This window comes from Rhipicephalus sanguineus, chromosome 2, assembly GCF_013339695.2.
Source record: "Rhipicephalus sanguineus isolate Rsan-2018 chromosome 2, BIME_Rsan_1.4, whole genome shotgun sequence".
Lineage (NCBI taxonomy): Eukaryota > Metazoa > Arthropoda > Arachnida > Ixodida > Ixodidae > Rhipicephalus > Rhipicephalus sanguineus.
The window spans coordinates 195,916,228-195,943,993 of NC_051177.1; the positions used below are offsets into that span (position 1 = coordinate 195,916,228).

General features: G+C 48.5%; 2 protein-coding genes across 2 annotated transcripts in view; both read right to left on the reverse strand.

Moving 5' to 3' along the window:
- LOC119383956 (KRR1 small subunit processome component homolog) overlaps window positions 1–27,766 on the reverse strand; it is a 368,573-nt gene that overhangs the window by 13,020 nt on the left and 327,787 nt on the right. The window lies entirely within an intron of this gene.
- LOC119382140 (protein regulator of cytokinesis 1-like) overlaps window positions 21,837–27,766 on the reverse strand; it is a 69,635-nt gene continuing 63,705 nt past the window's right edge. Inside the window, exons 10-12 of the mRNA XM_049413023.1 lie at window positions 26,185–26,415; window positions 23,091–23,234; window positions 21,837–21,899 (exon numbers count right to left, since the gene is read on the reverse strand). Of these exons, the coding sequence (XP_049268980.1) occupies window positions 21,837–21,899; window positions 23,091–23,234; window positions 26,185–26,415 (438 nt within the window). The remainder of the gene's footprint in view (window positions 21,900–23,090; window positions 23,235–26,184; window positions 26,416–27,766) is intronic.

Consider the following 27,766-nt stretch of genomic DNA (forward strand, 5'->3'; position numbering starts at 1 on the left):
CGTCAAAAAACGCGCGTAAATCGCGCCAAAAATTGCGCCACGCGCTTCCACCTTTTCCCTTCAAGTTCCAAGATTTGTCAATTATTGGTGTCAGTTATATGCACGCAAATATGGCACTTGAGGTGCGATGATACTAGATGTCGCAAGTGCAAAATTTGTATCCCGTGGTTCTGTTTTCGTACTACCTCACATTCGTCTTTTCAGTAATAAACGTTCCAAGTGTCTATCTTGTTCTTTTCTGTATATTTCTTCACTCGCCACCTCATGTACCAAGCCACACACAGCCACGGCGGCGAGCGGCATGTCATGTTGTGATGCGGATGGTACGAGCTACAGTGTACTCGACCACGAGCCGAGCGCAGGTTCTGACGAGCCAAAATCTAACAACGCGACCGATCGCACTAGCGAGACTAAGCTCGTCGCTGCACGAGCGCGTTTACATGCTGCATTTATAACGTCTAAGGGCTTGTGTGCAATGCAACAAATTCTGCACATAGAGAGGCATGCTATCGCTAAAAAAAAAATGAGTTTCAGAAATGGTCCAGCCGACTTACACAAACCGAAGCCCTGTGAGTGATTTCACAGTTGGTTGTGGCTTCATTGACCGCAAACGGATAAAACAAATTTTTCGTTTTCATGCAGACTGATGAAACAAAATCCATATTACACATTCAGCTATACAGTGGTTTCCTCAATGCAAAGTTTCTAATAATGGTCGCACGTTTACGTTCGCGGCAGCTGCTCGCACTATCTTCATGGCTTCACATCAAATTAAATATTCGCAGTAAATAGAACCTTTTCGACCTTATGAAGCGTCAACGCACTTACTTTTATTCATGTTCGCAATCGCAGCCCACGATGACAACAACCGCTCGTGCGCGGCAGCGCGCCAAAAAAACTCCGCTGCCGCCGGCGTCACAATCGGAATATGGCTGCACAACTCACCTTCTTGTTCGCTAGGTTTTTTGCGCCTTCGACAAGGTCGCGAGAGCGCGCCAAGTGATGTGATGATGATATAATGATATAAGCTCGCTTGGGTGCGCCATGACACGGATGACAGCGGCACATGAAGGCACCAAACGTAGCCTCGGTGATCGGTTCCGGCAGCGCACCGGAGCCCATCGCGGAGGCCGTGCACCAAAGACCGCTTGGGAGCAGTTTTGGCGCAATAATGGGTTTTGGAGCAGGATGGCGCAGCGGAAGCGCATTGGCGCAGCGTGGCGCAAATGGCGCAGCACTTCCACCCCTGGCGCTGTCTGCTTCTCACCGAACATCGCAGGCCCGACGCAGTAACAAAAGTCTTCGTCGCGGAAGTGCTTGTTGCACACAAGCACTCGTAGCAGATGGCTACATGCCGGTTCTTAGCTTTACAACCCATGCTTCACGCTGTTTCTTGTCCCGCGGTTACCAGTGCAGGCTGACACTGGGCTGCTTTGCGTAAGCGCGGCACTGCGGCACCGAGCGGTAGAGCTCCATGTTCGTCGCCTTCGGAGGCAGCCACTCTATTACAATGGTTTCATTTGAGTAGAAAATGAGAGAAAACTTCCGAATTTGAACAGACCGCAGCGCATGTGGGACTCCAAACTCGTTTTCAAAGCACGCGGCAGTGCTCCACAAGCAGCCGACGCGGCCGCTGAGACCACGTGATCCTGCCAAGCACGTCACGCCGACGGTGGCGCCGGCGTTTCCAGTGGTGGGCCTCGAGGCCAATACAGGACGCGTATTTTTGGGAAGCTTGAAAGTTACTTTCAGTGCAGCTGCAAGCAGAGGCGTTGCTGTGTGGTAGAACACCTGCTTGCCACGCAGACGGCCTGGGTTAGATTCTCACTCGGACCCAACATTTTTATTATTTATTTATTTGCAGCTTTTTCGATTTCTCGGTCACGGACAAGACGATTTTTCGCTCACAACCAACGGCGCTGACACCGAAGCCGACGGCGGAATTTCTGCGATACGAGCTCTTTAACGCTATCGCGTTGAAAAAAAGACAAAACACCGGGCACACCTTGCATCAGACGCCCCATGTGGTAGGAGACGCAGAGGGTCACTCCACGCGCCGCAGTTTAAGAGAAGAAGAAATATCTAAGAGCGTCTAAATTCTAAATTTCTCCACTTATATTAACCGCCGGTTTCATGACCAATCCCCCGCAGTGGGTATACGAGCCAAGAATTAAGGGTCAAGCAAGCAAGCAAGCGTCCGATTCTGCATTGTCGACACTTGCAGCGTGTTGCTCAAGCACATAGGCGTAACAACTGTGATAGTTGTTAGTTCACGCTTCCCCTGTGCATGCCTGTGCGTTCACTTAGGGCGTCCTCTTTTTGTGGTTCAGCGGCACGCTGCAAGTATCGAGCTGCTTCTGGTTCTTCGTGTGACATTTCGATTTCTTTCTATCGCATTAAGTAACTGACTTTTTTTTATATTTTCAGAGGCTGGTTAGGGGGCCCTTTAAAGCAGGGAATGCTATACGACCGCTGAGGTCATAGCATTGATAGGCCGTAGCTAAGGTTCTCCGACGTTGTGGCTACATTACCCTCCACGTTGGTCTAATGATTACAGTGCTCGCTTGCTGACCCGAAGGTCGCGGGATCGAATCCCGGCCGCGGCAACCGTATTTCGACGGAGGCGCGATATGCTGGAGGCCCATGTGCTTAGATATAGCTGCACGTTAAAGAACACCAGACGGTAAAAATTTCCGGAGCCCTCCATTATACGGTGTCCCTCTTAATCATACCGTGGTTTTGGGACGTAAAACCCCAACAATTATATTCTGGCTACAATGCTTCCATTCGTTTTGAAGCACCAGTGAAGTTTCTTTTTGCCTAAATCGTACACATTGCGTGTAACAGCTTTTCTCACACCGATGCCCAGTGCGCCGCTTTCAGGATAGCCCCGGCAGACTGTCGCCGTCGTGCCGAAGCGTCTTGGCGCTGTTGATCATTTGACGCTTCCAAATGGACTTGATCGTCGTCAGACCATTGCCGTCAGCTGTCACCGTTGTGTGGTTGTCACACCTAGCACGGATACGTTTCGGGCATAATACTCCTGCAGGAATGAGTTGTTTGTAGTGATTATTGAGCACTAGGTCATGGTTAGTTTTGGTTTAAGAACGTGTGCTTGAACAAAGAACGGCTTGCCGAATGCGCGAAGCATGCTGCGAAGCAACTTTGGGCAACTTCACGGTCAATAACCGCAAGGTACATGGGTCGTATGGCATCTATTTGCTAGTGCAGTGATGACGGACCACTGGTTTCTGATGGTTAGCTATTCAAGGCTAGAAAATTATATTTTGTTTATTTTCACGCACTAATGAACCTGGAAAACTTGCATCTTCTAGAGTATAACCTTTCCGACTTTCGGTCATTGTCATAATCAGGTTATTCAGATATATTGCAAGTTACTGTCCTAAAATATTCTCATAGCTGCACCGTTCTCGCGTGTTTTATTTTCGTTTAATATACCCTGAGGACCCTAGGGACAATACAGAGTGGGCGGCGCATTCTTCGTATACAAGCTTTATGCAGTTGGAGAAGCACTTGTGTCTCGACCAAAATCAGTGAATCAGGTTTTTTATTACTCTGATGGATGTCTTGACTGGTCTGTGTGGAGCGCGTTCGCGCGTTCCGCTGCTGGTCTCAGAGCAAGTCGCTCTGCGCCGGATCGCTTTCACTTGCTCCGCCGCCACGTCGTGAATTCAAGCGGATAAAAGCAGCCTGCGTTATCGTGCGAGGCCTCAGCTTCGCAATATGGCTGCGTTGCTATGGGAACGCACAGAGAAAGCAGAAATACTTGGTTACGTGACGTGTGCATGAATAGCTTCGCTGCGCATTCCCGTGTTCCATTGGTAGGTACGGCTTGATGCAATCCGAGTGCTCGCTGCAGGATTTTCGGTGGCCGCTCCATATCTCCCAGTGAGAAACACCATAACACTGAGAAAGCTTTCGTTTTCTTGTAATGAATCTGATATCAATTTCAAACACTGATTTTACAAATCAAACCTGTAATGCACATGTAACGTACGTAAATATTCTTCCCTGGCCATATTCTCAATTAGGCAATCTGGCCTGCATTTCTTCCACACACAAAAAAAGATGTTATATTATATATATATATATTGTAAGGAACAGAGACAACGCCCGATCCTGGGCCAGCTGTTCTATATTCTCGAACCTCTTCTTCCTCTGCTTCGCTCTTAGTGCCTGCGCGCCCGAACATCGGAGTCTTTGTCAGCACACTCGGCCATGACTGCGAGTGCGCGGAGCTGCCAGCAATGTCTCTGGTGGGCGGCTTTGGCTTTGTTGCAGAGGTAACGGTGGACGCCGCATGCCCGGAGGAGGATGCCGGAACAGCATCCAAGGAGGCACCGTGGGAGGCACTTGGGGTGGCTTCCTTCCGGTTACATCCGCATGATTGTCAGCCTCGAAAAAACGGTCCAAATGCTTTTCTTCAGTAAAATTCACCACGTTAGCAACGGGGCGCTCACTCTCTCTCTCTTTCCATCGATGTCCAACGGCTCTACAGGTGGTATAGGTGGCTCTTCCGGCGCCGTGCTTCTGAGCTCCCCTGTTACATTTTCTGGCTCACTTAGCACGAGGTGGCCATCTGCACATCCGGCCAATGTTTGCGTTTGAAGTCGTGGATGTGGCTCCAACGAGTCTGAGAAGACGTTGACTGATGGCCATGCACTCGTCCGCCTTCTGAACCGGTAGCGTGTGAAGCACTAGAGGAGCCGGCACGACCAAGTCCCGAAAGGAAGATGATCTTGGGGCCCGCGTTACCAACTCCCGTGGATGGAATGTAGTTTCGGCTTCTCGTAACAGTGGTCTGGTGTCGGACACCAGCGCAGTGCCACAACACTGCTTGAGTCCCGAGTTTGTACGAGGAGAGATTGGGAAGCTCTCTGTTAAGCTGCACTGCGCAGTAGCAGCCTCGAGGTCGTGGCCCTCCAGAACTCCGTCCTCGGTGGAGGTCTTGGACGCACCGAATGTACTGGGCATCAGGCCGAAAGCGGCAATCAGGGCTGCACTCCATGCCGCCCAGGACTGCTGCTCCCCGCCTTCGTACCTGTGCCACGCCGTGGCACTTTCCCGAAGGCGGTCTACCGCCATGGACCATTTCTGCGCCTCCGTCCAGGCTTCGCAATCTCCTAGGGCACTGACGGTTGCGAAGCATTTTTCGGCGTCGTCCTGGAAGCCGCGGAACTCCTGTAGTACGAAGGTAGCCTGGGATGGTGATACGGCAGGCGCGAAACGGTAGAGTGTGTGCGCGAAGTCAAGTTGGATAGACCTGGCTGAGGGTAGACCGGAGCTCTCTACGTTGCTCAGGCGAGTTGGCCTCGAGGTCTAGCGAGGTGGCTACATCCAACATGGCGTTGATGACTGTCAGTGCCGGAATGATGGGAGGAAACAGCGCAGAGCTCGACGCTGTCAAGGTGTTGGCCGTGACGCGAAGTCGCGAAATGGTATGCCGCAGGTGCGTGGCGCTCTCCGATGGTTCGCGTGCGGAGCCAGTAATGTCGGACCAGTAGGCGGTGGTGGTTGGGCCCATGACGGCGGGCTGCTGATCCGAAGGAGCTTGTACCGCATCCCAAAGCGGCTCAGTTGTCGGTGGAGCCCTGAATGAGAGCGTGTCGCCACGGGAAACGTGAACGGCATTCCCTGGCAATGGTAGGTAATGCACTGTCTTCGCAGCGCCAGGGTAGGCGAGCCCATGAGCCACCGACGAGGCCTGGACGCCGTCCTCGGATGGTTGGTTAGGTAGCTGCAGCAGCAGTCGGGCCATGGTGTCCATGACTGAGGAAGCGTGGACGGCGTTCCTCGGATGGGGAGACCCGCGCTGCCGACGACGCGCAATGACAGGTAGCTTCAGCTGCAAGATTCGGCTTGCGTTATAGGCTGCGCCATTGTAATGAACGGAGACAGAGACAACGCCCGATCCTGGGCCAGCTGTTCTATGGATTGACTGATTGATTGAAGCCTACCAATTTTGGCACATACCCACTCTGGGGGATTGGCCAAGAAAAATTATTGTAGCCTATGGATGATAATTACATTAATTTTTTTCCCTCCCTATTACTAAAGTAGAAAAAAAAAACGCGAAGATACAGAGCAATCAAATTACAAAAGGTATTATAGCTTATGAAGGATAATTACATTAATTACAATTTTGAGCCAACCAGACAGCTGAGTTTACCTGACCCGACCAAATTTGACTCTATGACTTACTTTTAATCACATTTTGTAATTATGTCGCGAGTATTTTTCCAGTATTTCTTAAATTAGACCTTACGTTGGAATACGTTTAGTTGCTAAGATGAAATTACACACAGCATCAAAAATTTCTCTATGACAATGTCCCAAAACAGAGGCACCGAAATTTAGAACATTTTCTGCAGTTAAGCTTAAACCAATCGTCGAAAATATTCTCTGAACCTCTTCTTCCTCTGCTTCGCTCTAACTGCCCGCGCGCCAGAACATTAATAATAATATCTGGGGTTTAACGTCCCAAAACCACGATATGATTATGAGAGACGCCGTAGTGGAGGGCTCTGGAAATTTCGACCACCTGGGGTTCTTTAACGTGCACCTAAATCTAAGTAGTACACGGGCCTCAAACATTTTCGCCTCCATCGAAAATGCAGCCGCCGCGGCCGGGATTCGATCCCGCAACCTTCGGGTCCGCAGTCGAGCGCCATAACCACTAGACCACCGTGGCGGGGCGTGCGCCCGAACATTGGTGTCTTTGTCATCACAATATATATATTTGATTTGAGGGGATTTTTTATATTCATAGAGCTGATCAGATGACTTTCTTTTCAAAACTGTTTGTTTTAAATCAAGGAAGAATCTGCACAAACATATTGTGCACGCTGGGCCGCCCTATACCCCCACAACACAGCAGTGTTTAATAACATTATGGAAATATTACCGCGAAGTTTAAAAAGTACACCCAAATTTAACCTGATCATCTGAGCATTGCATCAGCAAACTTCCCAGTCTTAGTTTGGCGTTGTAGATACGACGAGTATGAAGAACCTGCTATGACTCTAGTGCCTTAAATTCTCACTTATTAAACAAAACATGTGGCTGACAAAGCAAGGTACTTCGCAGAAGTCTTCAGGATAAGCCGAGTGCCGATTTATTTACTATTAGAGCCCTATGATATACAGTCTTTCTTAAGAAGAAGACCAAGTTCAGTCGATTAATACTTAAGCAAACCACATTGAGCTGGTTGTGTATAGGTATAAGATTATAAATGACTACGAATTTATATATTAGGTGTCGTTCCTTGCCCTCCTACTTTTCCCAGCTTGGGTGGGGGGTGGACGGAAAAGCCGTGAAGTGGCCATTTACTCCTCCCCTCCGGTTCCTCCAAGTAAATAGCCTACGTAAACTGTGTGAGCTCAAATTTTCCTTGAAAAAATGTGTGCGATTATAACGTTAAACTGCCCCGCATTGTTTCCTTCCATAGAGGTCGTTAGCTGTTAATGATTGGTCAAAGTTTTCTGGGTCATGCTCACAGCACCTACTCGTAAAACGACGCAACAAATGACGTGCAAGTGATCCACCGCGTAATTACCACGTACGCATGACTGCGTAAAAAAATAATAATAATGAACTATCCTCAATACGGCGTATGTTTGTCATTGGTTCTTCGCTGTTCGTCAAAAATTTTCGGTGTACCATCAAATCGCCTCCTTGCTACGCCACGTCACAGGTCTTCGAAAACTCGCGGCGTTAAAATGAAGTGTGCACAATAAGCAGCATATTGCTTTGCTGAACAATAACTCAATTTTTTTTTTTGGAAAAGCCAGACAGTGTCTCTCTCTGAACGCAATTTAAGAAGGCTGCCCGCCAATCACATTGGCAGCGGCTGCTTATAGCAGTTGGCGAGATGGATTCATATGTGTATAATAGATACTTTCAGTTGTAGTATAACGATGTTGAGCTGTTTTTGCGCATGTACAACTCTCTGTGAACTCAACGTTGCTGACAAAGAGGTAGAGAGAGAAATAAACATTATTAGGAACAGACACATTCCTTTGCAGGTAGGCAGCCTTCTTAGTTCAGAAAACCGTGGACGCTGATCATCTCCCTGGTGAGGTAGATCAAGTAACGGGGCAAACTTTAAAGTTGGGCTTCTCAATGTGCTCAAGTCCACTGCCTTCTTACAAGTGGGCACGATCACTGCAGGCTACCATATGATAAGTCAAGTGAAGCAGGCTAATCGGAGACTAAAGTGGGAATCTATTTTAGCTGTCCTGGCTAGGCACAACTAAAATACTGGACACTTCTGCACACTCATCAACTCACAGCACCTTGAATATGGAGCAGTGGCGATGCTATTCGTTTTCAAAGAAAGAAACTGAATTTCCTGAAAAAGCAGAGTGTTTGATCGGGCTATAAAACGTTTATTGGTTCCCGCCCATATTTTCTTTGCGGATTACTTAAACTTCAGGCCAGGCAGAACAAAATAAAATCATGACAGATTGCTGTAATGTTATAGAGCCCCTGCTGAGTGATAGCCTCCTCTGCAATGCTCGAGCGCAAGATGCACAAGCATGGAATAGGCAGCCCGCACCGCAGGTAGCCTACATTGCGCGGTCATGACACACGGAGAACAGTCGTCACAGCAGAATCGTAGGACAAATCTTATTACAAAATTACGTTATTGCTGCGTTCAAGTAAAACTTTGTCTGACTTGTTAGTTTCCCAGTATGCAGCCAACAATAACCACTGTCGAAAGTGGAGGAGCTCCGCCCCCCCTACATTTCTCACAGGGGGGGCTAGCGCCCCCCTTGGCCCCCCGGTAGATACGCTTATGGCCTTTTCTAAATAGTGACTCTTTGCTATCTGATTCCCAGTTTGAATTCCGGAGAGGCCGATAAACAGAACCTGCATTAGCTTTATGCAAAAAAAGATGGAGGAAAGCAACTTTCGGTACATTAATTGATTTCAGTAAGGCGTTCGACCTTCTGCATAACAAAATATTAACGTTATGAAATTTGAACTCTATGGCATACGAGGTCATTTACTCGAACTGTTGCGTTCTTACTCGTCATAACGGTTGCAAATAGTTTACAGCGACGATAGTAAAGTGACGTATAGAAAAAATGATGCTGTTGTCTCAGGATGGTCTATAAAGGCCTTTTATGACAGGAAAATATGAAAAATTCGTGAACACGGGATGTCGCTGGAGCCGGCGTGTCAACACAGTGGACATGTCTTTTTGAAACCTGCAACTGCTTCAAGGCTGCAACTGCTCTGAAGCAGTTTCAGCCTTGAAGAAGACAAATTCGCTTGTCGAAACGTCGGCTCCAGTGACACCCCGAGTTCACGAATTTTTCATTTCTCTAAGCTTTCGCCTTCCCCTCAACTTCTGCCTTTTTGGATTATGACACGAAAGTGTTTTATGCCGGGGTTCACAAAAATTTTACTGACGTCATTTCCTTGACAGAAATGAGGTCAGTAAAATGCACAAGGACAGGTTAGAGAAAGCTCTAAAAATCAATTTTTGCCGAGATGCTCCACCGGCCAGTCGAACCCAGATCATCTCGATCCGCAACGATTGGCACCGGGAGCTCTGGCCACCACGCAGCCAACAAATTATCCGAACCTTCACGAGCACTGCATCGTATTCAGACATGTACACATTACAGAAAATAAGTAACCTATTACAATTAAAATTAAGTCCTTCAAAATGTGATTGATTACTGTAGTCAATTACAGCCGCAGAAATGTAACTGAGCAATTACAGAAATGCAATGAATTACTTTTGCGTTACTTTCCTTCAAAATTTTATTGTCATGACACAGTAACACAAGTTTACTCAAACTATACAACTAACTACTGTGGCTTGCATGGTAGAGAGATCACTCTATAGGGACCCCCCGTCCTGTCGGATGGGGGGTCCTACAGAGTGATTGCTTTTTTTGCGGGACGAGAACAACTTTATTTTGGAAAAAAGTAATTGATTACCGGTGATAAGTTACAAGAAAATATAACTGAATTCCCCAGAACGTTACAGTTTCGAAAAACTGATCGATTATGTTACAGAATTACAAGAAAATGTAATTGATTACAAGTAATCGATTGCTTGTATCGCGTTACTTACAACTCTGCTCATGTTCTTTCTAAATGCCTCCTCCCTTTCATTCCCCTCTAGGGAGGGGTGACCACCAAAAAGCAAGGTACTGCATAACGAAACTAACAAGCACCGCGACAATGAGCGCTTCTGCAGTACCAGGGCAGCAGAGGCTCCAGCTGCAATGAGCATGTCTAAGAAGTAGTCCTTGGTGACGACGCAGTTTTCGCACGCGCTTTGTCTTTCGCGTCAGATTAGCTGGTGATGGCTAAAATTCTGCATAGTGCAGCTTCCACATGCACCAGCAGTGTTTACACGTCGCCTATACTGTTTCGCTCGCGATGGCAGCGAATAAAAAAAACTCACAGCGCCGGTCCCTTATGCACACGCCTAAGATGACTCGAAGGCAAAAGCCATTTTCCTTTAGGTTCCAAGTACCTTATGCGCTCGGTCTGTCGGCGTGTCCTGTCGTCATAGCCCTTCAGGGTAAAGCAGGTGGCTAATAAGACGGCGCATTCGCCCAGGAAAAGCTCTGTTTCTGCGATGGACGCTCTCTGCAATGGGCGCTGGACAGTCTGCAGCAATGAGAGGACAGCGTCCTCTCATTGCTATTGACGTGCACCGGTGTTTCCCGTAGGGACACGTCAATAGCAATGAGAGGACGCTGTCCTCTCATTGCTATTGACGTGTCCCTACGGGAAACACCGGTGCTTCGCCCCTCCCCAGGTTTCACGTTAGTGGAGCTCTTTTAGGGGCGAAGCACCTTAGGGTCTCGGGTTGTCGGTGTATCATGTCGTCACGTCGGCGTGTCATGTCGCAGTCACGGCCCATCATAAACGGGTATGCGCCACAAAAATTGGGTAAATCCCACTACTCACCACCGGTTCATGCTATGCATATTATGAGTTAAATGTTCGTTGTTACTGCCTAAAACATTATGTTTGGTTTAGCAGCGGTGTCAGAATCCCCGACGAAATTTACCAAGGCGCTCAAGTTTCTTAATTAAAACCAGAGACACAAACGTGGATCTCTAAGGTAAAGTCATCTATTTGAAACACCACTTCTTGAAACATATCTGCAAAGTGATGCTGCTTTACTCACCACCGGTCCACTAAAAATGAAGAAGGCAACACTTAGCCCAACAAATAGCCGACGACGTTAGTGGAGCTCAAACACCCTTCCCTACATGCCGTAGGGAACTGAACCCGGGCATGTAAGAAAGAAGCACCTTAGGGTAAGCTGCATTCCAACGCAGTTTTCCGATGACGTTAGTGGAGCTGAAACACCCTTCCCTAAACGCCCGTTTTCAGGCTTGGCACCACAAGTGCCTCATCAAAGAAATCTCTCTCAAAACAATGTGGTGAAGTACCTCCGTCAGGCCGTTCTCCTTCTCCTCCTGTCTCATTGCCCATTAGCAGCGATTTTGCTGGGGAAAACCACCGGCGCGCACTGCACGCTTCTCCCCTCCCCAGGTTTCACGTTAGTGGAGCTAAACACCCTTCCCTACATGCTTCGCTCCTCCCCAATTTTTCTTCCCATTCTAGGTACTGATACTCACCCACCCCTCTTCTCTGCACCTAAACGTGGTTTTGCAATGCCTCCAGGATCGGAGGAATTACAAGCTTTCTGCACCTTACCCGCCTTTGCTTTGCACTGCCCACCTTTCACCAAGCAACGATGTCATGTGATGGCGTCATGATGCGTCGTCATCTTGTCGATCTATGACATCATGACATCGTATGGTTACGTCATCGGGTGGTGATGATTTTTTTGCATCACTCGTATTGACGCCGACACCACCAACGTTTCTAGAACTACTTCAGTTTGAAAACTCGGCTCTGTTGCGCGGCTCCGCCGCAAGTGGAGGCAGCGAGTGGCGCTGTAGTCGCGTCGGGCTTCAGCGAGGTGCGCCGACCGCTGCTACGGCTGCTACCGTATCGGTGCGCCGGATCAGATGGGCCACTGCTTTGTATTGACGAACAGATTCCGGATCTTGTAATACGCAGCAAAAGAGATTACACGTGTTACGCGTCCGCAATGTCGACATGTTTTATGCCGGGCTGCACAGCAGCAAAAGGACAAACAAATGACCGCGGCACTCTTGGGCTCAGCATGATCAGACGGGATAAAAGGCTGTCAGAAAAATCGCAAGTTAATGAACGAATGTACTATCGAAGTGCTGCTTGCTGGGCCAGTTCTTCACACTAAACTTGTGAAAACCCACGAAAACGGACGCAAAATTAAGTTAGGGCAAATTTGATGCTGTAACCCTTTTTCCTTTGTGCTTTGCTGAGAGCTTGGTACATGTGTTGGCTGTTTTGGTTGTTTCAGGCCAGTGTGGCTTTCAAGTATATGCAGTTATAAGTTCAGCGTGGTGTTGCGACTCCTGCCTTCGTGTGTGCGTCTTTTTCGCTGATTTTCTCAAGTATTATTGAGCGATTCAAAAATGACAGGATCGAAATGCCTCGTTTTTCCTGAAAATCTTCAGAAGTTGATGTGCAATTATTGTAAATACTGATCGAAGTAACCTGCAAACATTTCAATTAAACACGTGATTTATGCGCATTTTTCACGTGCACTATTGTACTCTATAAATGTACATGTACCACTTATCACTATCATTAATTGATTTATTGATAGTTTTCAGCTAATTCCCAAGCACCGAGTTCGGGAAAGCTGATTTATTGACAGCAGGGGCTTGGTGAGAAGTTAATTTAGTTCCCGGGGGGAGGGTGGGCATAGAAATACGGAACGCACCCATATGTCTACGCCGCTGGTTACAGTCAAGGTACATGCGAGTAATAATTGCGGGAAATTCATTGGTTTATAGGGTTTAACGTCCCAAAGCTACTCAGGCTATATGAGAGATGCCGTAGTGGAGGGCTCCGGATAATTTAATTCGACAACCTGGGGTTGCTTAGCGGGCACCGGAATAGCACAGTACACGGGCACCTAGCATTTTGCCTCTACCGAAATGCGAAGGCCGCGACCAAGATCCGACCTGCGTCTTTAGGGTCAGCAGCCGAACAGCTTTTTTTTAAACCACCAGGAGCATATCCAGAAATTTTTTTCGCTTGTGCGTGTAGCACAAGCAAAACTGAAAATTTTCGAGGTTCTGAACGCCCCCACCCCCTGGCTACGCCAGTATTAACCACTGTTATCTCGGTGACTTCATTGAAGCGAAAGGTTAGTTGGAAGGGTGTCGTTTCAAAACAGTAAAAATACAATTAAACTGGAACATGACGGTGCGATTTTAATGTTTAATGCTTTGAAGAGAATAAAATTGTTTAAAAAGAAAAGCACAAAAATTTCAAAAGCATTTTTATGAATGATTAAATCATACGCAACATTCGGCACTTAAGTGCGAATTATGTCGCGTAAGCTGAGGACAGAATCGTACATGTTAAGGCCATCTGCGATCTCAGCTAGTCGCGGCCTGTCTAAACGTAGTTCATATCGAGTGCGACTGGCTCCTTATTTCCGCAACTTGCACGAGTGAGTCAGTCATGACAGAGATTTGATCCTGGTCACGCTTTATCGCGGTCAAATTTAATCGAGCAACACATCAATAACTTTCTGAATCTCGAGCTTGCGAGACTGAAATTCTACTAGCGCGCCCTACAATTACGGTGTCTACTACATTGCTTTATTTTGATATGAATAACGACAGCGGCATTTCGCTGTATTCTTTCCGTTCCTTGGACACTAGACATCATCAAAATCCGAGTTGCAATAAAGCCTGCAATTGGGCAAGGCGAAGGCTGTCAGAGGAAAGACAGCACGAAAGGATTCCCTCGCGAGCCTCCGACGAAATTATGCAATGGCCTATTTGTTTCTAAATACCTACGAGAACATTTACAGACTCTTCTGGTATAGCCAGGCAAGAGGTTTGCGAAATCAGCTCTTCTGGTATTTCAATTACCATACTCGCATCGCAGGTGTGCGCCGCACCGCACCTGCCGTAACCTCGAAACCGCACGTGTCAATCCGTTGCCAGCCGTAGCTTAGCCAAGCCAAACCTCACTGTGTTCGTTCACGTCTTCACGTGTTGTTTTGTCAGCTGTGCCAGCTCTGCGGTCGTGTCTGCGGTTGATCGTTTGCTGCTGCGCGCTACCTTCAGTGATCACGTTTCCCGACCTTCAGCATCCACCGAGTTCCTAGCTGTTTCGTGCTGCGCTTTTCGTCGAGCGGATTCGCCGTTTACAGCAATGGCACCGACTGCTCCTTCGTCTTCGTCCGCGCCTTCGAAGCGCACAAATCCACCTCGTAGGCTCACGATGACGAACTGCCATCCGCGGACGTTGCCTTCGACGATCTGCGCGCTGGCGGCGTGTTGATTCCAGCCGAGATAACCCTTGAGGGCTTCGCCGACGCTGACAAAGACCTCGAGCTATGTGCGGAGTTGACCGATGACGAAATCATTCATCAAGTTACGGAGGATTCCGATGACTCCGACACCGAGAACGAAGAGCCAGCTCCTACACAGCCAACGAGCTCGGAGTTGACGCGAGCACTGATGACACTGTCATTGGTGTACAGCGGCAACATGACGTTGACTGAAATTGAGGCAGACATAATCGCGGGCAAGCGGACCGTGCAAAAGAAAATAAGCGACTTCTTTGCGCCCATGTGCTGACCTATGAGGTAGTGCCGGCCACGTCGTATTTTTTTTTTTATAAACGGCTCTTTTCAGAGCCACCTAAACGATGCATTGGCTGAATTGCTATGGGAATCTTGTATTCCGGCTGTGACCGTCTCCGTCAGCGAAAAATACCTATCAAAAAGGTGCGTTTTTACGTGCATTCGTTTTTCCGGACTGCCCGATTTTCCGGACGTTTTCGCGGTCCCTTGAGGGTCCGGGAAATCGGACGTCGACTGTATTGTACTTAGCCAGTGAGCAACGCTAATGTATGTATAGCAATGAACATGACGAGAGCAGCAGCGACGGTCGTGCTCACGGTGCCTACAGTCATTCGCGTAACACAGAACACGAGCAGACCCGGTCTCAGATATTGTTGCTGAACCGTACTATTTAACACGATTACCTTAGCGGAAAAATAAGTCGTTTTCGCAACTGTGTTAATAAGCAATTCAGTATATTTGCGCGGACAATCACAGCTGTCCGCCGCCTTCACTCGCGCTTCGCTGTCTGCTACGTAGAGCCTGTTGCTGCAGTAGCGCCACCTGCACCGGAAGTCGGTTGCGCGCCGCTTTCAGAGTACGGCGGAGGCGGGGAGTTTGGCAACTGAAAGAAGTTCTATAAACGTTGGACACCACAGACAGTCAGTTTTCGTGCTTGACGAGGCATCTAAGGCTTTCGGCTTAAAAAGTGCTGCTCTAAGCAATGACGTCGACGCGTGAATGTCGTGCAAATGAACACTTTGGTACAGCAAGACACGCCAGCGGGAAGCAGAATGCGTTTTGCAACACAGTCTGGGAACTTCGGCTCTCGCATTCCACAAGCTGAGTGCGACGCAAGTCATCTAACTTCCGAACACACCACCGAGTCCGGCAGAAATTGTCGCACATTAGCCGAAGCAATTCGCCAGTAGGGACGCCGCTCACCACACAAACCAACACCACCCCACAAATCGAGCGCCTTTCTCTGCAGCAAACAGCGAGTCAAGTGTTATGTGAATGAATTGCTTTAGCTACGTCGGGGGGTTGCTCTTCCTCTTCGCTACCTGCATGCGCTTTCATGGGCATGACTTCTTAAGGAAATTACACAACAGAAAACTGCTCAGCGTCATTGAAAACTCGCGCCTTTGTCGCTCAGGCTATACTTTAACCATACTCCAAAAGTGAGCAGCAAAAGTGAACATTAGCGGCTGGTGTGCAAAGAAAACAAAACAACAGCGGTGGGCAGATGGCGCAGCGCGCGGCTGCTGAGGCCTGACTACTTAAAGTTTCGCAATCGATATTGTTACGGATACGGTTGAATTATGTTTATTTACAGGGCGAGGTTGATGGTCAGGTAATGATGGCGTCGGTAGGCTCAACCAGCTCACGTTTTCTTCCTCTTCTTCTAGCTCGGCTCATACCCGTTGCATTCCCCGGTTCCCAGACGAAGCCAGCTGGGCGAGTCTGAATCACTGAGAATGTGCAGGGCGAAACCGCTTGAGACGGGCAACATGTACCAGCTGGGTCCGGCTTGACCGACGGCCAGCTGACGTCAAGCGTGCCACCACGTACGTCAAATCGCTCAAACGATCAACGATGACGAATGGACCCGTGTACTGGGCTAAAAACTTTTCGCATAAGCCCCGTTTACGCTGCGGGGTCCACAACCACACGAAGTCTCCCTTGCAGTACGAGACAGTCTGATGGCGGCTGTCATAGCGTTCTTTCGATCGCTGCTGCGATGCCACAGTACGAAGGCGAGCAATACGCCGGGCTTCTTCGGCAAGACACAGCGTCCGCGCGACAGAGTAGTCGCTATGAAAGTCAAACGGTAGTATCGTGTCGATGCAGCTTAGCGGTGGACGTGCATAAAGGAGGTAAAATGGACTGTAATCGGTCGTCTCATGCTTTGCAGTATTGTACGCATATGTGATGAAGGGGAGAACATCGTCCCAGTCTTTGTGGTCGGAAGATACGTACATGGCCAACATGTTAGTCAGAGTTCTGTTCGTACGCTCTACAAGCCCATTCGTCTGAGGGTGATAAGGCGATGAATGACGGAACTGCGAATTGCACAGACGAACCAGTTCTTCTACGGCGTCCGCGACGAACTGACGACCACGATCACTAATGATCACACGGGGAGGACCATGCCGAAGAATGATAAATCGAAGCAAAAACATTGCAACGCACGCAGCTGTCGAAGATGGTATGGCCGCCGTTTCTGCGTAACGAGTCAGATGGTCGACACATACTATCACCCATCGATTGTCGTTAGATGATCGTGGAAATGGGCCTAGAAGATCAATACCCACTTGTTCAAATGGTAGACGAGGCGGTGATAGTGGATGGAGTAGACCCGGCGGAGAAGTCGAAGGGCGCTTGTAGCGTTGACACTGTTCGCAACTTGCGACATAGTGTTTGACTGTGTCTCGCATTCTGGGCCAGTAAAATCGCTCCTGTATCCGGTTCAAAGTTCTGATGAACCCCAAATGACCAGCGGTTGCTTCGTCGTGCATGGCTCTCAGTATTTCCAATCGCAGACTCCGTGGCACGACCAGAAGGAAGCGTGCGCCTTTAGCCGAATAATTCGTCTTGTAAAGCAGACCCTCACGGACACGAAAGCGACCGGTGGCTCCGGGACGCGTTGCAGCGACGAATAGTGGTTCCAAAGCAATATCATTTTTTTGTTCTGTCTTGAAAGTCGTCGAGTCTGGGAATGTGGAGGAAATGGGGGCAAAGCAGTCATCAAAACTGTCTTCGTCACACTCGGTCGTCGTCAGAGGAAGGCGGGAGAGACAGTCTGCATCTGCGTGGTGACGTCCAGACTTGTACGAGATGACGAAGTCGTACTCCTGTAGTCGAAGAGCCCAACGCGCAAGCCGTGCACTTGGGTCACGGAGATTCACCAGCCAGCATAAAGCGTGGTGGTCGGTGACGATTGTGAACAGGCGTCCGTAGATATAAGGTCGAAATTTGTGTACTGCGAAAACAGCTGCCAAGCATTCTTGTTCCGTCACGGTATAGTTTCGCTCAGCCTTACTGAAAGAGCGGCTGGCATAAGCCACTACGTGTTCTGCTCCTTGATGACGCTGCACCAGTACGGCACCGATGCCGATGCCACTAGCATCAGCGTGCACTTCCGTCGGCGAGGACGCATCGAAGTGACGCAATATGGGCCCCGACGTTAGCAGAAACTTTAGCTGTCGGAACGCATCGTCGCAAGCGGAAGTCCAGTTGAAAGGGGCGTCTCTTTGGAGAAGACATGTTAGGGGATGCACCACGTCTGCGAACCTTGGAACGAAGCGACGAAAATACGAGCATAAGCCCAAGAAGCTCCGCAGCTCCCGCAAGGACTTAGGTGGTTCGAAAGAGCTGACAGCCTCGATCTTGCGTGGGTCTGGCCTCACACCGTTTTTATCAACGAGATGCCCAAGTACTAATGTCTCCGTTTCACCGAAACGACATTTCTTTGAGTTTAAGATCAAGCCGGCCTTTTCCACGCAATCCAGAACAAGACTGAGGCGTCTGTTGTGCTCGTTCAGTGTGCTGCCAAAAATCACCACATCATCGAGGTAGCACAAACAAATTTCCCATTTAAGTCCGCGAAGTATAGTGTCCATAAATCGTTCGAACGTTGCTGGCGCATTACAAAGGCCGAACGGCATAACATTAAATTCATATAGGCCGTCGGGCGTCACGAAGGCCGTTTTCTCCTTGTCATTTGGGTGCATGGGTATCTGCCAATACCCTGATCGCAAATCCAGCGACGAAAAGTAGGCAGCGGAATGTAGGCAGTCGATGACATCATCAATTCTAGGTAGCGGATACACATCCTTTTTGGTGACCGCGTTTAGTTTTCTGTAGTCAACACAGAACCGCCAAGATCCATCCTTCTTCTTTACTAAGATCACTGGCGCTGCCCACGGACTAGATGACTCTTTGACAACACCCTTCCGTAACATGTCGGTCACCTGTTCAGCTATAACTGTCCTTTCCGTCGAAGACACGCGGTAAGGCTTTTGACGAATGGGGTGTGCAGATCCGGTGTCAATTCTGTGGTGAGCACGAGAACGTGGCAGTGAAGCCTCCGTATCACCTTGTGTGAAATCGAACACAGAAAGATGTGTCAGAAGGACTCGTGCAAGAGCGTGGCGTTCATGTGAGGGCAGCGACTTGCTGATCATCCGTAAGACCTGTTCCTCGGAACTGCTTCGTTGGGGGTCGCTTGTTTGAGACTGCTCCTCCTCGCTTAAAACTGTGATAGAGCTGTAAGTCACTTCGTCAAATTTAGCGAGCTTCATATCGCGGGGAAGAATAGCAGGCACCGAAGAACAATTGAAAGCCCACAAATTTGAGGCGCCATTCACAACTGTCACGAGAGAACGCGGCACAAGTACATCTTTCTTCACGCAACCCGTGGCAAATGGTTGGATTTGCGCGTCGAACGATGAAAGGTCGGAAGCAGCAACATGAACAGGAACACGCGATAGGGACCACGGCGCTATAAGCGAATCGTTCGATACGACAAAATAGTTTTTCTCTGGTAAGGATGTGTCCGCAAGAGTAGAAAGAAGCGCGCTATTCAACGTAATTTCCCCTGTGCCACAGTTAACGGAAGCACCACAGTCCTGAAGAAAGTCGATCCCGAGAATCACATCATGAGTGCACCGTGGTAGAATAAGAAATTCCGTTATGAGTTCTTGCTCGCCGAATAAGACACTTGCCACACAAATACCGAGGGGAACAAGGCACTCTCCACTGACACCACGAAATGTCACACTACCATTCCACGGGAACACAACTTTCCGACCCAGCTTTTCTTTGAATGTCACACACATGACGGAAACCGTAGCACCAGTATCTACTAACGCAGTGGCAGGTACACTATCAATTAACACACACACTTTGTTCTTGACCATCATAATAGGAAGAGGAGTAGTTCGCAGAGACGGAGACTGGCCGGCGACCTTACCTCCATCGGCCGCGCCGGCTAGTTTCCCGACGGCGGTGGTGACGTAGAACGTCGCCGTGGCGACGGTGAACGGCGTTGGCGTCTGGTCGGTGGCGTAAGGCTACGGTCTGAAGCTGGCGAGTCACTCCTTCTGTTGTACTGACGGAAGGTATTCCTGGGTGGCAAGCCTGTGGTGTTTGCTGCCCGAGGTTCTGTCGGCCAATGATCGTCATAAATTCCTTGTTCAAGGTTAGGCCAAGTCGGTGGTGGGCCGTATCTTGTCTCGCGGCGCCGGCGACAAAAACGAGAGATGTGACCTACGGCACCACAGCTGCAGCAGACAGGCGATGGGCGACCGGCGTTGTAGGCTTCGGGATGAGCTCTGGGACGCTGTGTGTAGAAAACACGGTCTTCGGGGTGCCGATTCGTGGTCATATCCCTACGAGTGCGTTGGTCGTGCGTCATGTCATTGGGAACTGAACTTCGGTGCTGTCGCAGCTGGTCGGCGCGAAAGTCTGCGCCGCCTGACATGGCCGACAATGTGGATACAGCGGATGCAGGTTCGTGCGGTTGGTTAAAAGCACAACCAGGTAGTTCGACATCCGCCGATTTGATGTGCCTTTCGAGTTCTTCGCGGACAATTTGTCTTACAATTGCCGCAAAGTCAAATTGAACACTGTAGCTGTCATCAACGCTTGCTACAGTCGCAACATTTGCTAACCTGCCGAACTTAGGCGTGATGCGGCGTAGCTTCAAGGTCTCAAATGTGCGGCAATGCTTGATGACATCAGCGACCGAGGTGAGACTCTCCTTGGCAATCAAGTAGTTATACACATCCTCGGCAATACCTTTGAGAAGGTGCCCAACTTTGTCCTCTTCGGACATTCGAGGATTCACTGTCTTACACAACTTCAGGATAGCCTCTATATACGTAGTACAAGTCTCACCTGGCACTTGTGCACGCTGAAGCAATGTCTGCTCCGCCCGCTTCCTTTTCGTGGTAGAATCTCCGAAGCACTCGGTGATTTCAGTAGCGAAGCGGTCCCAGGTTGTCAATGATTCTTCGTGGTTCACAAACCACACCAGCGCAGTGTCTGTCAGGAAGAGAACTACATGCTCCAGCTGAGCAGCGGGGTTCCAGCCGTTACACTTGCTTACACGCTTGTAGTGGATGAGCCATTCCTCCACGTCCTCGCCGGATTTGCCAGAGAAAGGGCGTGGCTCCATCTGACGCATCCAGGCACCGGTTGTCCGCGCCGGAGGAGTCGGAGACGACTGTTGGTCACCGTTGTTGGACATCGGGATCCCCGGTAGTGTCGGAGGTAGTCGAGCGAGGCGTCGGCTTCGGCGTAGACCTAGTGGCAGCGGCTCCGTCGTCTTGATCGAAGTACCCAGTACCTCCACCACAAAACTGTTACGGATACGGTTGAATTATGTTTATTTACAGGGCGAGGTTGATGGTCAGGTAATGATGGCGTCGGTAGGCTCAACCAGCTCACGTCTTCTTCCTCCTCTTCTAGCTCGGCTCATACCCGTTGCAATATGTTCCCTTTGCATAAAAATTAGTGTGAAGAAAGGTTATTCTGTGGGTTTTTGGGAACCTTTAAATATATTTGAAGCACTGAAAGCAAGGATTCGCGTTTATTGGAGGTTGTTTCTGCCATATTTGCAACTGAGGTCCCCGTTTGTGGACGCCCATTTTTACCCTTCGAAAATGAAATTTTTGCCACACTCTTGGCCAGCTTGTGGCCCCATGCTATCTCAAAGGCCACGCCTAGCCGCACCAGCATTCAGTGTTCACTGTCCACCGTAATGAATGTGCTAATCACTATCACTGCTGTACAGCGACTGATCACACCGACCTCTACACTATGGGCTGTTGCACTGCACAGCAGTGTGCGTTCTCCGAGCAGTAATGCCTCAGACAATGTCAGCCTGTGTGGCACACAATGCTGCAGTCCGCGAGAGAGAAAAGTGCAATGGAGGAAGGCAGTGGCAAGCAGGTGCATGTGCAATGTGGCGCTGTGACGTCTTTTGTGATAACCTGTGACGTCACAGCATTCTTTTGTATAAGAACAAGACGTTCTCGGCAATAAAGCAGTTGCCTTTCTGCTCCTGGATCGTTGTCGTTCGCACGCGTCATCCCAACTGGCGACGAAGATGGGATTGCCGTAACCTGGCCTACTGGACACCATCAACGAGGATGTCGCGGTTCGACGAGGCCACGCTACTACCGGAGCGCCGCTACCATAAGGCCAACAACGGATCCAAAAGCCAATCAAGTAACATTTACTTCTACCAAGGGCCTCGGGCATTTTTGCCTCCATCAAAAATGCGGCCGCCACGGCTGGGATTTGATCCCGCGACCTGCAGGCTGATAAAATGATAAATGCAATCAGTGACACATCACAGTTGTCACAGCAGCAGTTAGTAACCAGTATGATATCGAACTAATCTGACACACTTGTCAGGTACAAACATACAGCTAAATCAAATATATATCGTACCAGCACTTGTGGCATTGTCAGTATGATAATATAGAATCTGCATACTAGCATACTACCAGCTTATTTTTGGTTTCTTTTAGGCTTACTGAATAGTCACGTGGTTAATGTTCGTTGTTTTCAGTTTCCCAGCGCCATTTCGGAGCAGGTTTGGAGCAATTCCTAACAAAAATGACAGTTAGAAGCATAATGGAGCAGCATTTCTCTTTTGGAGCAGTTTGGAGCAATTGGAGCAGCACTTCCGCCACTGGTGCAAACATCCCGAGAAAGTAGTGTAATCTATGTTCTGCAGTAATTACTCTACAACCGAATGAAATATTCCCTATCGAGCTCTGCTGCAGTAAGTGTACACCTTGACTCAGTAGAAAGCATCAAGAACATTAATGCAAACCGTGCAGAGCAAGATCTGAGACCAGAGCGCATTTGCAGCATTGCCGGCACAGAAATAAAAAAGAGCTGTCACTGGTGGAGGGTCTCAAGAGAAGTGCTCATGGAGCACACAGATGCAGTTCACAATGTATTGCAATGAACACATGGGCATTTCTTAGCACCTTTTACACAATGGAGAGCCCAGCAGCCAAATCTTACAAATAAGTACTTCGACATGTTAACACAAATAACACAATAGAATGCAGATATAACACACAATGTACAGTGAATGTGGCGTGGCAACATTCAACCCACCACAGACCTCCTTTGAGAGATGACTTGAACAATTCCGAGCCCCAAGCACAGCGATTGCTGTTCCTCATGTGCTCACCTAAGCTCGCCATCAGGGAGGCGTTACCGCGGGAATAGATATGCATTACATGCATGTAATATTTTATGACTAGATCCTGAAAAAGTACTTTAGAAATCAGATTGTTTGGCAATTTTCCCCACCATCCAGACTAGAGTCTCCCTTGAAGAGAAATGTTGCAGGCGTCCTTACCCTTGCAAGGCGCTCACGTTCCTTTTCTTGTGCGTGAGCTTGTTCTTGAGCGTCCAGGTGCTCGAGGAAGTCCTTTCCCAACACAGCGAATATCTCGTTGGACCCGCTGTATGTTGCGATGAACTTTTCTATTTCTTTTCGCAGCTGAAAACCAAAATGTCAACAAAGCTCAGCATGCCAGAATGAAAAAATAACGTCTCGAGTGTCCAGCACAAGCTTAAATCATTAGTCAGGTTTTACAGCAACAGTGCCGGAAAAAACAGCGTACTTGAAATCATTAAAGTAACATTGCAAGTGTAGTACTGACAAGGCAACGTCGCTGTTTTGAAGGGCCCCTCATTGGTCCTCATTGCAAATTATGCTTATGTGATGGAAGTTGTAAAGCATCACATAAAGTACTACACTGAAATATTTTTTCAAGCCTGTTGATTACTGAAACATGAACTGTGTTAACTTGTCACACTGAATATCAATCACCGTCATCGGAAGCACATAGCCCACCCCTCTTTGCCTTGACTAGCAACCACAAAGATCCTTTCCCCACTATCTCCCATGTAGTGCGAGCAAAGAACCCCTCACTTAACAAGTCCGACAATTTCACAGCGTACCTGTTAAGCTTTTCATTTGTCCGTTTCGTGCAAACAGAAACTATCATCAACATCAAGAACGGCCTCTACCTGGCTCAGCTGCGCCCACGGTGAAAGAAGTATTTGAGGAGGAGAATCTCTCGGCCGCGGCAGCGCGCGAGGGCTGCGCGATAGCGTCATGGCGGAAGGCAGCTTATGCCGAAGCACGACAGATGACGCTTTCGGCCTGTTGCCATCTTTTACATGCTCTTCTATGGACGCGACGCATAAAAATCGTGATAGTGCCTCGTGCAATGTAAAATTTCTAAGATTTCTCTCTGTAACATCAATCGGTAGATATGACAGATATTTTAGCAGCAGTTCCTAGTCAATATTGCCAGAATTATTGGCCGCACAGCGCTTGAAACGAGCTGCTAGTAGCAGCCCCTGAGCAGATGACGTCTGCCACCGCATGCACGCGCCCCTCGCGCCTCGCTCGCATTTTGTGCGTGCGCATGCGTAGGTGGCCTTGGGAGGGAAAGTTCCCTTCGCGATTTGCTGGTTTTCTTTCTCTTTAGCGCTCTCAGTGGCTTCCACGCGCTGCACCGGCGGCGACGACTCCTCGATGTTTGCGCGCGCTTTTCACGCCGCGACAAAGGAGAGTGCAGATTTCGACCAGTTCTTCTTCAGGATTGGGGGGAGGGGGGGGGGGAATGTTTCGTGCCAAACCGCAGCAGTGGGTACGCGTTCTGCAAGGAGAAGGTAATCACCTTCAAAGTTCCTAGTGACCCAGTGAGGTTGGAAGCGTGGGCTCGCGCCATACCAAGAAAAGACCGACAGCTGACGCCTCGTGACTGCGTTTACGAGAAGCACTTCTCGGACAGTGACATAGACATGCGGCTCTATTATGGCGAGCTTAGTGCTGAAGTTCTCCCCGACAAACCGAAATGGCCAGTGTTGTTACGAGACGTCGTGCCTTCAATCTTACCGCGCTGTCCCAGCTACTTGTCTGTCGTTCTAAAAAAAAAAAGACAACATTGAATTTCTACCACCTGGGGTTCTGTAACGTGCACCTCAATGTAACCACACGGGTCTTTCGCATTTCGCCTCCATCTAAATGCGGCCGCCGCAACAACCTTAATCTGAATTGATGGCATATAGGGTAAGTCCCATCATTCATTGAAATAAATTATACCTCACTCATTGAGTTCGCGTTATCAAAAATGATAGATTTTGTGTTGTACAAAATATAACGCGCTGGTAATTTTCCTGAATGTGACGCCATTTTTCCCGTTAATTTACCAAAAAAAAAAAACTTGGAGTGCGCTTCAGCTTCGCCTTTAAGAGTAGAACGCGATAGCTAACCGGGCTCCGTGCACATCGCCTTCTCAATGGCTAGCCTCGCCGACACCGGTATTTCTGCGAAAAGAGCTTTTTAATGCAGTCCCGTTATAATTTGGAGCCGGCGAGGACGCAAAAAAAAAAACAAAAAAAAACATCCATTCGGGCGTGAAGCGCGAACGGCGAATCGGTGACGAATGGCCTTGAACCGATGAGCTTCGTTGGAGAGTGCGGTGAGAGAGACTCGCGCATTTTTCCTTCTCCGCTAGCGGACTCTCACGACAGAGGGCGCCTGAGCGCTATGCCCGATTCCGTGACTCTATTAGGATGCCCGAGCGAGCGCAGTTTCGCCTCCTCAAGAATTCTTGCTCCGTGGCTGCGCCTACCACATGCAACACAAAAAGTTAAGCATGATCAAGCCTAATTAAGCTCAGAATAATTAAGTCATTCCTAATTAAGACAAATTACTAAGCTAACCCGGATTAGGTAGAGTTTGCCTAGCCAGGCAGGGGGTTAAGCCAGGCCGGATTAACCTAGATGAAAGTAATCCAAATATCGAAACTGCCGATTCCGACCCTCCGTGATCAAGCCAGTCGTATGTGCGCGGATATACTAATCCGGCTTAGCATAATCGGGATTAAGACAAATACACAGTGAGTGGTGGTTGATTAAGCTCTGCTCCACGAACCCGTGCCAGATTAAGCCATGCTTGCTTAAGTCATGCCACCCCACCAGTGCTTCATCAACCTAGCGAAAAGAAACACTTTCATGCTGCTATCTCATAAGAATATGCTTAGGAATCCTCTCCAACTTTTTTTCTGCTATTTCGCTTCGAAGTATTCGAAAAACATTCCACAAATATTAGAGAAATATTCGAAAAATATTCGATTCGATTCACACTCACATTTCAATATTCAAATTCGCTTCGCACCCAGAATTTTGCTATTTGCACAGCTGTACTATTCACACAAGGCTACATTTTACATAATGGCACGTTTTATTTTAAAAAAAAAGATGTTTCAGTTGTGCACTCTAAAAACGTTCCAAATGTACGTATTGATGCTTTGGTGTGTTTGAATACTTCAAATCGTAAGAGAGCCTTGAATCTAATCGAATACTGCACCATTTGAATCGAATAATCACACACCACTTGTAAATGTGGCCCTTAAAGAAGAACTAGTTCACACCTGTGCTTTAAACGAGCGCCGCCGGATGCCCCTCACAGCTGCACCGACCGATGTGCCACCACGCACGGCCAGGGTGGCCTTCCTGACTGGCGTGCCCGTGCGCCTGCTGGACGCGAGAGCGCCACTGCTGGTCCCAAGCTGGGACATCCTGGAGGCACTGCTGGAGGGTGTGCCACAGTACGCTCTTTTGCTGCTGCCCAATGCCGAGGGTGTAGCCTTGCGACGGCTCTCCTAAAAGGTAGGGCGAACAAGCAAATTTGACTTGCAACAACGCAGTAGCACCGCACAAATCCCCTTCAGATGCTACACACGTTGAGATAAAGTCGAAAACAAATCAAAGTTGTACTACACTCAAACCTTGTTATTACAAAGGGGGAGCTAAAATTGCTTTGTTATGTCAGTTGCTGTGTTATACCCATTACTGTCCTTTACTGAAATACATCAGTGTAAACCTTTAAATGTGCAAAGAAGGAGGCAGTGTTGCTGCCTGGGTTAATGCTATACAGCCACGCATGCAAAAAAAAAAAAGATTATTAGAGCAGTGAAGAAAAATTATAAAAGGCAGCTTTATGAATGAGCAGCTCACCGCATGCAACCCAATGTACCAATTTAACCGCCGATTCAGCCTGCTTCGCCGTACAAATGATGCACACGAGGTGCAGGCCAATGAATCTCTAAGTGCTGGCTTAACTTCGCATCTGCATAGGAAAGGGGGCTACAAGCTGGCCATCTCAAAGGCCACGCCTAGTCGTACCAGCATTCGGTGTTCACTGGCCACCGTAATGAATGTGCTAATCCTTATCACTGCTGCACAGCGGCTTATCACACTGACCTCTACACTGTGGGCTGTCGCACTGCACAGCCATGTGCGTTCTCCAAGGAGTAATGTCTCAGACAATGTCAGCCTGTGTGGCACACAATGCTGCAGCGCGCAAGAGAGAAAAGTGCAATGGAGGAAGGCAGTGGCGAGCAGGTGCATGTGCACTGCTATTTGGGGCTGATTGTGTGGCAGTAGTTTCGAATTACCACACCAAATACTGCGGAAAGCTATACAGCCGGAGCAAAAGTTTAGGAATGTTCAGGCTTGGAAGGTTACCGTGTCTAAGGGGATATCCAGGAGAATTTTGTTTACTCCAAATCCACCATTTTGTTTTATTCCATTTCGAGTGTACTAAAAAGATGACAGTGCTTACAGTATATCGCAGATAATGTCAAGACTGTTCCAATAGGATCTGCACTGTAATGCACATTGTGTTAGAGGCTAAATGCAGCTAAATACTGAAATGCCCACATGCATGAAACAAAATATCGACTGGCAACTGTAATGCAGTGTCCCTTCGCATTTACTTTGTAGGGGGGGAGGGGGGGCGAAGAGATTTGAATTTATGGGTTCTGCAGAGCCCTAGTTCGTAGATTACACTATGTTTTCTTGCAAATCACAAAACATTTCCTAGCCATAAATTTCATTCAAATTTTACAGTGCACTGCAAACATCCCGAGAAAGTAGTGTAATCTATGTTCTGCAGTAATTACTCTACAACCGAATGAAATATTCCCTATCGAGCTCTGCTGCAGTAAGTGT